The sequence below is a fragment of the Salvelinus fontinalis genome, chromosome 3 (assembly GCF_029448725.1).
Source record: "Salvelinus fontinalis isolate EN_2023a chromosome 3, ASM2944872v1, whole genome shotgun sequence".
Classification (NCBI taxonomy): domain Eukaryota; kingdom Metazoa; phylum Chordata; class Actinopteri; order Salmoniformes; family Salmonidae; genus Salvelinus; species Salvelinus fontinalis.
In genome coordinates, this window is record NC_074667.1 from 45,059,523 (window position 1) to 45,073,408 (window position 13,886).

Here is a 13,886-nt window from a genome sequence, read left to right on the forward strand (position 1 = left end):
GTTCGTCCCTAGTGGCCTGGTTACAGTTTGTCCCTAGAGGACTGGTTACAGTTCTCCCCTAGTGGCCTGGTTACAGTTCGTCCCTAGTGGCCTGGTTACAGTTCTCCCCTAGTGGCCTGGTTACAGTTCTCCCCTAGTGGCCTGGTTACAGTTCGTCCCTAGTGGCCGGGTTACAGTTATCCCCTAGTGGTTTGGTTGCAGTTCTCCCCTAGTGGCCTGGTTACAGTTCGTCCCTAGTGGCCGGGTTACAGTTATCCCCTAGTGGTCTGTTTACAGTTCTCCCCTAGTGGCCTGGTTACAGTTCGTCCCTAGTGGTCTGGTTACAGTTCTCCCCTAGTGGCCTGGTTACAGTTCTCCCCTAGTGGCCTGGTCACAGTTCTCCCCTAGTGGCCTAGTTACAGTTCTCCCCTAGTGGCCTGGTTACAGTTCTCCCCTAGTGGCCTGGTCACAGTTCGTCCCTAGTGGCCTGGTTACAGTTCGTCCCTAGTGGCCTGGTTACAGTTCGTCCCTAGTGGCCTGGTTACAGTTCGTCCCTAGTGGCCTGGTTACAGTTTGTCCCTAGAGGACTGGTTACAGTACGGCCTGGCAATTTGGGGGATAATGAAGTGGTACATCTTCCCCAGTTGTATGATAGTGGTGCACCAGATTACAGCAGCCACCCCTGAGCTGAGTAATGGAATTCAGTCCCACAATGAGCTGTTCACTTGATAAGAAACCAATTCAGTCTCCCCTTCCTTCCCATATTAGCAGCAGCTTCCCTGGCTCACCGTGGGCTAATGAAATGCCTAAACAAATACGTCCTCTACAATTTAATAGAGCTAGACACTGTACAGAACATAGTAAGAAGCATAGATGGGTATATGGAAGTCTTTGTCATCGACTGCAGGGCTCCATGGAAGTTCCACGCAGAATGCTAATGGTTTTGATTGAGGGAGGGGGGGATATTGTTGCTGCTACCACACTGTAACTACTGATAACCAGGATAATCACTATTGAGCTGAAATATGACTACCCCTGCACCTACAATAAATGTGATTCACTGCCTGTAAGACAACACAAAATGGGACACGACATTCTATGTGCTCATCATATTTTTTATTGTGAGTCACCCCAAACACATATTTTTGAGTAGTGTAAAAGACTTTCCCGTCAGACATGACTGACACAGTGATAACAGTAATTCCTCTCATATCGGTCACTCATTGACAGCTCTGGTGTTGGGCTTGTCTGTGTTTGTCATTCAATCAAACAGCCCTTCAGAATGTGTGTTAGTGTTTGTGTGTGTGCTTGCGCGTGCATGTGTATATGTCGGACCAGAGTAGTGAAGTGAACTTAGACCAGCAGTCCCTCTGTCTTTTAGAGCTCAGGACAAAATGACATGAGCTGTCGGGATGGGTCTGATATATACAATCAGAGGGGGATGGTATGGTTTTAGCAACCATTTTATCCCCTAAATGATGAATGTGGGCTAACAGAGAGAGAGAGACAGCAAGCGAGAGAGAGATTGGGTACTGTATGTGTGTGTGATGAATGATTAACCTTCATTTGTACCACAAAGTTCAATTCTAGGGGCCGACTCTTTTCTCTGAATATATCAACAATGTCGCTCTTGCTGCGGGCGATTCCCTGATCCACCTCTACGCAGACGACACCATTATGTATACATCTGGCCCTTCTTTGGACACTGTGTTAACTTCTTATGGCTGAAGGGGCAGTATTGAGTAGCTTGGATGAAAGGTGCCCATATCAAATGGCCTGCTCCTCAGTCATAGTTCCTAATATTTGCATATTATTATTAGTATTGGATAGAAAACACTCTAAAGTTTCTAAAACTGTTTGAATTATGTCTGTAAGATTAACAGAACTCATATTGGCAGGCAAAATCCTGAGTTGAAATCAAAACAGGAAGTCAGAAATCTGAGCTTGTATGTATTCACCAGAGTCCCCAATGAAATCCCCTTGAGTTATGAATGATTGTGCACTGCCTAGGGGTTCCACTAGATGTCAACCATCAATAGAAATTATAATGAGACTTCTATGATGTTGTGGGAGAGAATGATAGCAGAATCAGTCAGGTGTCCATCAAGCAGCCATTTTCTGATCATGCTTTTTCCTCATGGAAGTCATTGCTCACGAAGAGAACAAAGAATACTCCGGTTGGAACTTTATTGAAGGTATATGTTAAAAACATCCTAATGATTGATTCTGTACTTAGTTTGAAATGTTTCTTCGACCGGTAATATCACATTTTGAAATTTTTGTCCGATATAAAGCTGACCAGAATTAGCGCTTGGACATGTTTACCAAACGCGCTAACAATTGGACAAAAATAACAGATTTTTTCGAACAAAACAAACATTTATTGTGGACCTGGGATTCCTGGTGTGCTTTCTGGTGTAGATCATCAAAGGTAAGGGAATATTTATAACGTATTTTCTTGTTTATGGTGATGCCATCTTTGCAGCTGTGGTATTTTACTTTTGAGCGCCGTCTCAGATTATAGCGTGCATTTCTTTTTCTGTATTTTTTTTTTTAAATCTGACACTGCGGTTGCATTAAGGGGATGTATATTTATAATTCAATGTGTGTAACTTGTATTATCATCTATATTTATGATGAGTATTTCTGTTGAAACGATGGGCTATGCAAAGTCACTTGATGTTTTTGCAACTAGTGAATCTAGTCGCCTCAATGTAAACTCAGATTTTTTTATATAAATATGACTTTAATCAAACAAAACATGCATGTATTGTGTAACATGAAGTCCTATGAGTGTCATCTGATGAAAATAATCGAAGGTTAGTGATTCATTTTATCTCTATTCTGGTTTTTGTGAAGCTATCTTTAGCTGGACAAAATGGCTGTGATTATTGTGGTTTTGTGGTGACCTAACATAATTTGTGGTGACCGAACATAGACCTAAGGTTTGTAGTGCTTTCGCTGAAAAGCCTATTTGAAATCGGACACTTTGGTGGGATTAACAACAAGATTACCTTTAAAATTATATAAGACACATGAAAGTCTGAGGAATTTTAATTATGAGATTTCTGTTTTTTGAATATGGCGCCCTGCACTTCGACTGGCTGTTGTCATATCGATCCCGTTAACGGAACTTCAGCCATAAGAAGTTTTAACAAACCTCCAAACGAGCTTCAATGTCATACAACACTCCTTCCGTGGCCTCCAACTGCTCTTAAACGCTAGTAAAACCAAATGCATGCTTTTCAACTGTTCGCTGCCCGCACCCGCCCGCCCGACTAGCATCACTACTCTGAACGGTTCTGACCTAGAATATGTGGACAACTACAAATACCTAGGTGTCTGGCTAGACTGTAAACTCTCCTTCCAGACTCATATTAAACATCTCCAATCCAAAATCAAATCTAGAATCGGCTTTCTATTTCGCAACAAAGCCTCCTTCACTCACGCCGCCAAACTTACCCTAGTAAAACTGACTATCTTACAGATCCTGGACTTCAGCGATGTCATCTACAAAATAGCTTCCAATACACTACTCAGCAAACTGGATGCAGTCGATCACAGTGCCATCCGTTTTGTTACCAAAGCCCCTTATACCACCCACCACTGCGACCTGTATGCTCTAGTTGGCTGGCCCTCGCTACATATTCGTTGCCAGACCCACTGGCTCCAGGTCATCTGTAATTCTATGCTAGGTAAAGCTCTGCCTTATCTCAGCTCACTGGTCACGATAACAACACCCATCCGTAGCACGCGCTCCAGCAGGTATATCTCACTGGTCATCCCCAAAGCCAAAATCTCCTTTGGTTGCCTTTCCTTCCCGTTCTCTGCTGCCAGTGACTGGAACGAATTGCAAAAATCGCTGAAGCTGGAGACTTCTATTTCCCTCACTAACTTTAAACATCAGCTATCTGAGCAGCTAACCGATCGCTGCAGCTGTATATAGTCCATCTATAAATAGCCCACCCAACCTACCTACCTCATCCCCATATTGTTTTTATTTACTTTTCTGCTCTTTTGCACACCAGTATCTCTACTTGCACATCATCATCTGCTCATCTATCACTCCAGTGTTAATCTGCTAAATTGTAATTACTTCACTACTATGGCCTATTTATTGCCTTACCTTCTCACGCCATTTGCACACACTGTATATAGACTTTCTTTTTCTTCTATTGTGTTATTGACTGTATGCTTGTTTATTCCATGTGTAACTCTGTGTTGTTGTTTGTGTCGCACTGCTTTGCTTCATCTTGGCCAGGTCGCAGTTGTAAATGAAAACTTGTTCTCAACTAGCTTACCTGGTTAAATAAAGGTGAAAGAAAAATAAATAAAAAATGAATCCTTATGAATGAAAGGTAAAGGCTAACTTTGTCTTTAGCCGTTTGTCCCCTATACAAGTGTGTGGGTGTTTTCTGTGCTTTCCCACAGCCCAGGGGTGTCATTCCAGCCCCAGAGGAGACAGCCTCTATAAAACATAGTGTTTTTGCTCAATAAGGCCTTGTTAAGGCTGCTCCCGTGCCACACAGCAGATAAATCACTAAAGCAATATAACCCAGGCAAGCAACTCCTGTATTAACATTCCAGATCTAATAGTATTACCAGAGGGTTGCAGAAAGTATTCTGTGTATGTTGGTAGACTGAGGCATCACCGCTCATCTGAGGGCTTGTCAAGTCATCATCAAACCTTTGTGTCTCACAAAACACACTCCCACTCTGTTCTGCCGCCCCTCCTCTGCCACAGACATGCTGCCTCAGGGTCACATCAAATGACCTCTAACACCCTCCCCCTTTCTTCACTCTACCTACCCCCTTCTGTTTCTTTATGTCTCTCTCTCTGTCTCTCTCCCTCTCTCTCTTATCATTGTTTATAGCTATAGTTATGTGCTGATTGGGGGTGGTGAATGAGAACTTTACCTTCGTCTCCTCACACCTTGTTAATTTCCCCCTCGTCAACAAGTCCCAACAGCTGAGGACGGGAGCCATTCACACGAGAGAAAAACATTCACACAAGTCACATCCAATTTACTTTTTTATTTGTTTTTTCAAGGAACACCCGCCCCCCTGAAAATCAAATCAAATCAAATTGTATTGGTTGCAAACACAGTTTAGCAGATGTTATTGCGGATGCAGCTAAATGCTTGGTACAACTTTAGGTCCAAACGTGTCTGATTAACAAAAACACACACACACACTTTCTCTCTCTCTCCGTGACGTAAGGGGGGGTACGACGGCAGCTCTGTTAATTAGGGGTGACATGTTTATGTAACCTCCAAGCCTCCCAAACCAGATGCAATTACAGGCCCCTGGTCCCATTGACCCCAGCCCCAGCCCACTGTGGAACCACACAGCACTCTGCCTCTCTATCCCAGGCAAGAGCCCGGCTGGTCACAGGGCAGGAAGAGGGGGAGTGAGCCAGAGTTCAGTCTCTTTCACAACTCTCTCTGACGGTAGCCCTGGCGCTGTAATCCAAAGTGACGGCCACTTCAGTGGATACGGCGCAGAGCCCCCCAATTTCCGCCAAGACCCCACGGCAGAGGAAGGGGGTTCAGGAGGGGTAGTAGAGAAGGCTGGGGCAGGGGTGGCAGACTTAATGTGGCCCAGTGAGGAAGAGTTGAGGCAGGGGCCTCATTAAAAGGCTTTACTGCACTCTGAGGTCCCTCATTAACCCACACAACAACCACTCACTATCACACTATCAAAAAGAGGTGGTTCTTTCAATACAAACATTCAATTAGCCAGTTATATTAATTCATCGGAGAGACGCTCATATCAAATTAAATCAAATCCAACTTTATTTGTCACGTGCGCTAAATACAACAAGTGTACTAGACCTTACCGTGAAATGCTTACTTAAAAGCCCTTAACCAACAGTGCAATTCAAGAAAGAGTTAAGAAAATATTTACCAAATTAACAAACGTAAAAAATAATTAAAAAAGGAACACAATAAAATAACAATGACGAGGCTATATACAGGGGGTATGTCACGTTCGTCATAACGATGAGACCAAGGCGCAGCGTGATTTGAATACATTCTTCTTTAATAATCAAATAAACACTAAACAAACTAACAAAACAACAAAACGAACGTGAAGCTATTTAAACCGAGTGCTGACATGCAACTACACATCGACAACTACCCACAAATACAGGTGGGAAAAGGCAACCTAAGTATTGTTCTCAATCAGAGACAACGATAGACAGCTGCCTCTGATTGAGAACCACACCCGGCCAAACACACAGAAATACAAATCATAGAAAAAGGAACATAGAATGCCCACCCAAATCACACCCTGAACAAACCAAAATAGAGACATAAAAAGCTCTCTACGGTCAGGGCGTGACAGTGTACAGGTCAGTCAAGGTAATTTGTACATGTAGGTAGGGCTGAAGTGACTATGCATAGATTAATAAACAGTGAGTGGCAGCAGTGTAAATAGTCCGGGTGGCCATTTGGTTAATAATACATATACTGTATTCCACAAAATGCATAACTGTTTCTGCCTCTTTACTACCTTAGATCTTCCTTGCATCTCTGCAAACTCCCTAGCATAAATCATAGCGAGTCACATCAGCTTAAGAACTAAAGTAGGAGGTAATGGAGGAGGAAGTTGTATAGTTGAACACAGCCAATATGTCCACTTTAATAATGCACAGTAACATAGGGCTTTGGGGAGCCCAGTCATAGAAGGCTCCCCTCAGTCCAGTCAGATGAGAGATGACAGGCACTTACGCATACTGCCAACAGGACACAAAGCCATGGCGTAGATAAAGCCTGTAGCTCGTATCCCCAGTCATCAGTGCTCAGGCAGCACAGCCTGGCACACCAAATGATGCGTTTCATACAGACAATTAAAGAGCAAATCAATGCTGCTGCTTGGATGAAATAATGGAGGCGCAGTCATGTGCAACCACAAAGCACACAGTGGAAACATGCACAGCTACCATAGTTACAGGAGACAGTGATTGGAGCATGTTCCTCCAAGATCCCAAAGATGAAAAAGGTAGGCCAATCACACAGACCTGTTTTTGATTAAATGTTATTATTCACTGGAAAGACAGTGGTCTCTTACTAATCGTCCCATTACTGTTTTGGGTGCAGTTATAATGTAACTCATAGAGGGAATGGGGATCACAGTGAATTCAAGGCATATTACCAAAGACTTTATAAGCTTCAAAGTAAGATTAGAACTGAGTGGGTGGATAAAGTAAGGGCCTGAGATGTTACGACTATAATCACTGAGCAGCAGTCAGGGGAGGGAAAGTAGTGAGGGAAAGTAGTGCTCACTCAGCTACTCTGTCTGAGAGCCCTGATGAGCTCACACTCTGAGGACCAACAGGCCATCAAACCCTGCCTGAGACATCATCAACAGTCCTCTCACTTCGATTTAGAACGGATCTGCATACTGACTCCACACTAGAGAAAAGTTAGACTGCATCATTGTGTGTGTGTGTGTGTGTGTGTGTGTGTGTGTGTGTGTGTGTGTGTGTGTGTGTGTGTGTGTGTGTGTGTGTGTGTGTGTGTGTGTGTGTGTGTGTGTGTGTGTGTGTGTGTGTGTGTGTGTGTGTGTGTGTGTGTGTGTGTGTGTGTGTGTGTGTGTGTGTGTGTGTGTGTGTGTGTGTGTGTGTGCGCGCGCAAGAGAGACAGAGACAGACAGAGAGAAGACAGGCTATGTGCCCACTGCCCACAAATTGAGGTGGAAAGTGAGCTACACTTACTAACCTCCTGCCAAACGTATGACCACATTAGAGACACATATTTCCCAAAGCTCACACAGACTCGCAAAGAATGTGAAAACAAATCAAACTCTGATAAACTCCTATCTGTTATGCGAAATACCGCAGTGTGCATTCACAGCAGCAAGATTTGTGGCCCGTTGCCATGAGAAAAGGGCAACCACTGGAGCACAAACATTACAAATACCACCAATATTTATCTGATTATTTATTTTCCCTTTCGTACTTCAACTATTTGTACATTGTTACACACTGTACATAGCCAATAATATAACATTTGAAATGTCTATAATATTTTTTTTACTTTTGTGACAGTAATCAATGTTCCCTCGAATTTTCTCGGCACTGAGCAAATTTCAGGTCCGCTGAGTGCAAACTTGAACATTGTGAAAATCTGTGCAACTTTCAGCGCGCATTTACTGTGATCACTGAGGCTGTACCCGCTTTAAGTTACAGTTTTAACAGTGGCCAAGTAGGCTACTGTGGCTATTTGGTCATAATGTAGGCCTACCAGAGTGGCCTACCATCAAAAACAATGGAGAAATGCATCCCATAACATTTTAACATGGAAATCTCTGTTCCATCATTCAGCCTACAGTAGCAGCCAATGTGTTGTGTTCAATGCAGGCCAACATTCCATGAGACTTTTGGGGGGGAAAAACATGCAGGGCTGGACATTAACCTGTTTATCCACTTGTCCTTCAGACAAGGAGGTGACTGAAAACAGGGTTGATGCAAGAAACCACTTTACAAAATAACATGCATTATTATTCTCATACCATTATTACAGCGAATCAGACAAATTATGCTAACCTCTGCTTATTGGCTACTTAAATTATTCAAGCATGTCTCTCTTATTCAACACTGCCCCTTTAAGACATAAAAAAAGCTCTTTACCTGACTCGCTTTTCAAAGATGTCTAGGAATGTACATGTTTTGTGCTCTTGTAGGAAGCAGTCCCTCCCCTATTGCTGACTACAAATGATCTATAACTGGGCTAATAACTCACTAACTAGCAAAGGATATGAACAAAATGTGCCCACATGGCTACATGCAGATCTTGCTTTGATCTCAGAACAAGTGCATCTACTCAAGACCACAGCTATAAACACAGTCCAGTTCAAAGTAAATGGCACAGATCCATATGTGGCCATGGTCTATTTGTATATAGGCCTACTGCAGCTCTGATTGGTGATGCCGCACAAGTCTGTGTAGAGTACAGGTTGAGTGAGTAGTGTGTGTCAATGCAATAGAATCCTACTCTGATGCATTCTGCCTACAACAAAATATCTTACATAGTTTGTTTTGTTTTGGTATGTTGCATTGAAAGTGGCTAATATTGCGTTGATTTGATCACAATTGCCACAGTAAAGGGAAACGTTGATAGTGTTAACTAATAGGGAAAACCTTCGAAAGTTGAGTGAAGTTCAATCTGGTGCTTCTCTCTGTGGGCTGATATAGTATTTGTTCTGCGCAGCAGTCCCGGGGGAGCTGCGCGGCAGTCTCGCGACTACTGCTCGACTGCGCACGTGCATAGCTAAGAGAGAACATTGAGTATAATGTTAACTGATTGTTTATTTCTCTTTTGTTTATTGTCTATTCCATTTGCTTTGGCAATGTAAACATACGTTTCCCCAGCCAATAAAGCCATTTGAATGTAATTTAATTGAGAGACAGAGAGACAGAGAGCGACAAAGAGAACATAAGGAAGGGTCTACACACCAGCCTGGTTGGTTGTGATGTTGACGGAGGAGTACTGTGGTGAGTAGGGGCTCTGGTCAGAGACACCGTTGACGGCCTGCACCTCAAAGGTGTACTGTGTGTGGGCCAGCAGGTCACTGATGTAGACCCGGGGCTCAGTCAGACCCAGCTGGCGGGGTACAAACTGGACGTTGTCGCCACAGCGCGTGCAGCCTCCCCGGCCCCCTCCACAGCTCTTACAGATGATGTTGAAGACCACGTCCTCACGACCACCTGACTCCCTAGGATGCTGCCACTCCAGCATCAGAGACGTCTCATTCACGATGGACAGAACATTCTGAGGAGCAGACGGCACCGCTGGAGAAACACAGACAATATACAGTCAACATCTTAGTTGGTTTCTGTATGGAATGTGAGAAGCACTGACAGAAGTCTCATATGTAAACTATGGTTTGCCTACAGACTTGAGGTGAAAGAAAAAAATGTGGAGAAATGGTAGGGACTCAATCTACTCTAGTCATTACAAAAGCACTACTTCATGACATTTCATTTAGATGTTGGCAGGGGAATTATGTTTCCTGTGTCCTTGGAGTTCTGGGGGGGGAGAATACCAGAGCCGGTATCACTCTACTCAAATAACTCCTTCACTGGAGAAGAGAGAACCCACACGCCCACAAATAGAGCACAGTCTCTTTGAGGTCTTTGCCTGGTATACTCAACTTAATAGGATGCCCATTTAAACACACTGATCTTCAACATGAGGTGACTTTTGATGTCCATTATGCCACATGTTTCTGTTTCAATCCGTTAGTTATGTACAGCAGAGCACCAAGTAGACGTACTGCAAGACAGAGAAAGTGACTGTTCCTCAAACACAACCACTTCTTATAGAGGCATCACTGGTTGAAAGTAACATTCCCCATGGCATCACATTTGACTGACAGCCCAAACAAATGTACAATGAGTACTGTTTATCTTTTACGGGCATGTGCAGCTAATTAGGGAGGATGCTCTCTCCAGGGCTAATGAGATAAACAAGGAAATTCCCCCCGCCCACAAACTCCTAAACCTGAATTGATCACTTATTTAACCGCCCTTTTAATTGGCTCCCATTAAGGGACTTCCAGGCCTGGAGCAGTGCCCATCGAGGCCCTCTGTCTGTCTGTGTCTCTCTATCATGCGAAACAGCCTCGTAAACATCATCTCCTTCCTGGGGAGGGTTGGGATGGGCAGCTAATGGCCCCAGTTAGCTCGCGGGCCACTCGAATGGGCCCGTTTCCCTTCTTTAATCAGCCCGGGCCCGCTGTGTTTAATACCAGCGACGTGACGCTGCTTTCTCATTCAGCTGCTCTGCTCCCAGAGCCGGGCTTATGCAAATCTCCTTTGTTGGAAGCGCTCAAATCTTTCTCTCCCTCTCCCTTTCACAGATAAAAAAAACTGCCAGGGTGGTGAAAGGAGCTGTCTCTCTTCTCTTCTTCTCTTCCCTCTCTCTCACTTCTTCTCTTCCCCCTGTCTCTCCTCTCTCCCCCTTACTCTTTTCTTAGCACACTGTATATACTGCATATTCCTCTCTCTCTCTCTGTTTCTGTATTTCCCTCACTCTTTCTTTCTCTTTTCTTAGACCCTCCGTCAACCACAAATTCCAATTTAAATGGCTTCATTGGCATGACAAGAGGAATATTGGCCCAGGCTATTCTCTCCGTCTGTTCCCTTACAATGCTGCATGGCCTGGCCCAGTAACCTCTGCTTTGGCTGAGGGCAGCAGGGCTCTGTGATGTGAGGAGGGGAGGGTGGCCTGTGTGTTGGGCCAGACCTGTTGGCATGGGCTCTATGAGCATGTCAGTGCTGGGTGTATGTGAAGGACTCCTCTCTGACCGGACTGTTTGTGCTCAGAGAGGCTGTGGTATCCTTTGATTTCTGATTCCTGTCAGTTCCTCAGGGTGTGAAATTAAAAGAGTGTGAGTGTGCGAGCGTGCATGTATGTGTTTCTGTGTGTGCATTTAGTTGACAGTACGTACTTGTGCAGGGCATCTGGATGGGATCTGAGTCGGTGCGATAGTAACCGTTGCGGCACACACAGTTAGTGGCTCCTTCATTGGTGGTACGGCTGTTGATTGGACACTGCATGCAGGATGCATCACCCTGTATAGGCTTGAAGAAGGCCGATGGACAAGCTGGAAAAATAACACAAGAGAGAGAGAAATGAGATATGAACATATTCCTGTTTGTCTGCATCTCACTTTACGAGATATGCCATCCAGCCGCCACAATGCAAAATAATCTCATGTAAGGAAGTATGTGGGGATGACAACTGTGTTTTTCTTTCATCATTCAGCTTGCTCACAGCACGCTAGTTGCCTGAGATCTTCTGGAGTAGTCTACTTCCTGTTAAGTGCAGTCTTTAAAGTCCTGAGTGGGAGGAAAATATACAGCCATGGATAGGGATGACGTTGATCACACACCACTGCATCGAAACTGTGTGTGTGTGTGTGTGTGTGTGTGTGTGTGTGTGTGTGTGTGTGTGTGTGTGTGTGTGTGTGTGTGTGTGTGTGTGTTCGTGCACATTCAAAAAACAGTGAAGCACTACCATTTACAGTGAAACTCACTCTTTCTGAATTCTCTTTATCTTTACCTCAGATCCACCTGCCCCGCCACACACTCAAGCGCGCATGCATGCACGCACATGCACACGCACACACTGTGGAACCCTTCCCAGAATGCACAGCAGCACCTGCTCGAGCACCATGTCAAGAGCTGTTTTTGTACTGGGGCCAAACCAGCTGAGGTTGGTTCAGCTTGAGATAATCACCACCCACCTCTCTCTCTCCATCCGGAAGAGGATGAGATGGAGTGGTGTGGGGACGAGCTAAAGCAACGAGCTAAAGCAACACATGACAAATTGACACGCAGAAGGTGCCACACTTATGAATGACCTCCACAGTGTTCTGAATGTCCATATACCAATGCTACCAGAGAACTATCTCTGTTGTCATTGAATGAAGTTTAGCTGAATCAATGTGAAGGTAGTATATAGCTTGTTAACACCATTTTCTAAAATGTGTTCACAAAACAATAGTAACATCATTTAAGAACATCTACTATAGATGCATAGGCTATTCCCGTGAAACTGTTTGAGATCAAATGGTTGGCATGCAGATGCAGCTTTCACCCATAAGATGTGGAGAATTATCATTGACGATTGGCAGTGATGATGGCATATTTCGGTGTTTGAGGGTATTAAAAAGAGGAACATTTCTAGGCATAAGCAGAGTTTGCATTTGGAGGATGCATTTTAGCAATAGAATAGCCCAATATTATTCAATAGACTACATCCGTCAGTACACACTGACTGTAACGTCCTTTACTCTTTTTTTGCCCTCCGGCACCTAAAAAAATACATCTACACCACTGAATACATTATGCAACATTGGAATCGGTCAGGAACCCACAGAGCAAAAAAACAAAACAATCTGGAGGGATCCTTATTCTGTTGAGTTACTCTGCATCATATCCCATCTCACAAATTCTCACTACTTTCCATAATCTCACAAACTCTCACTGTATTCCATATCTAGTAAAAATAAAACAATCATATCACTATCCATCCCTGGTCTGAGCTGGCAATTACAGCTGGATTAAAATATGTGCTTTATTGGGAGAAGGTCAAATCACAAGGCAGAATAAATCTGGATTCAATCCCACTGTTTTTACTAGGAAGACAGATCCCAGTTCCCAGTCACCATGCTGGAGCACCATGTTGGAGCAAGATTACTGCTCTTTTCCAATCCCAACTCCCCACAAACTCTCTGTAGAACACATCTCAATCATCATCCTCCCTTCAAAACTGCTAAACACACTATTGCACTTCTGCGTTCTAGTAGCCCTGGCCCATCAAACTCAGATTCCTTCGAAGAAACTGCCTCACACACACATACACACACAGAGAGAGGACAATGTTCCGTGAAACTGATGCATCTTGTGGATAGCTAAAGCAAAAATACATTTTCAGCGAGAGGCTCTTGACTTGGATGAGATCGTAGTCATAAACGTCAGCCGCAGGAAACGGTATTGGATATAAATACTGAGAAAATCTGATCGAGCTCTTCAATAAATATTAGTCTTGACATGTTTTTCTTCTCACGTGATTGATGAAGGAAAGTGGCCCGGTACAGAGTGAAACATGAGGCCGGCACATTCACACTGCCAGTCACCAGAGTCACAGAATGAGGCCCCAGCTCTGTGGATTGGGACTGGGACTAAAGGACACAGTGAAGTCTAAGGCAGTGAAGAGGTCAGAGGAGCGCGATACCAAAGGAAATAGCAGAAAGGGCCAGTGAGAGGGAAAGGAGAAGGGGTGGAGCAGAGGAGAGAAAAAGAGAAAGACAGAAGGCAGTAGGCAGTGCTTAGGATTGAATGAATGAGTGTGTTAAGGAGTTTAGGCCAAGTATGTTTTATATGGAAGAGAGAG

At 44.1% G+C, this 13,886-nt stretch overlaps 1 protein-coding gene across 2 annotated transcripts in view; it reads right to left on the reverse strand.

The window, feature by feature from the left end:
* The window catches only part of LOC129850130 (ephrin type-B receptor 2), a 161,698-nt gene that overhangs the window by 39,317 nt on the left and 108,495 nt on the right, over positions 1-13,886 (reverse strand). For both annotated transcript variants that reach the window (XM_055916690.1, XM_055916689.1), the window contains exons 4-5: positions 11,437-11,592; positions 9,440-9,775 (exon numbers count right to left, since the gene is read on the reverse strand). In XM_055916690.1, the coding sequence (XP_055772665.1) occupies positions 9,440-9,775; positions 11,437-11,592 (492 nt within the window). The remainder of the gene's footprint in view (positions 1-9,439; positions 9,776-11,436; positions 11,593-13,886) is intronic.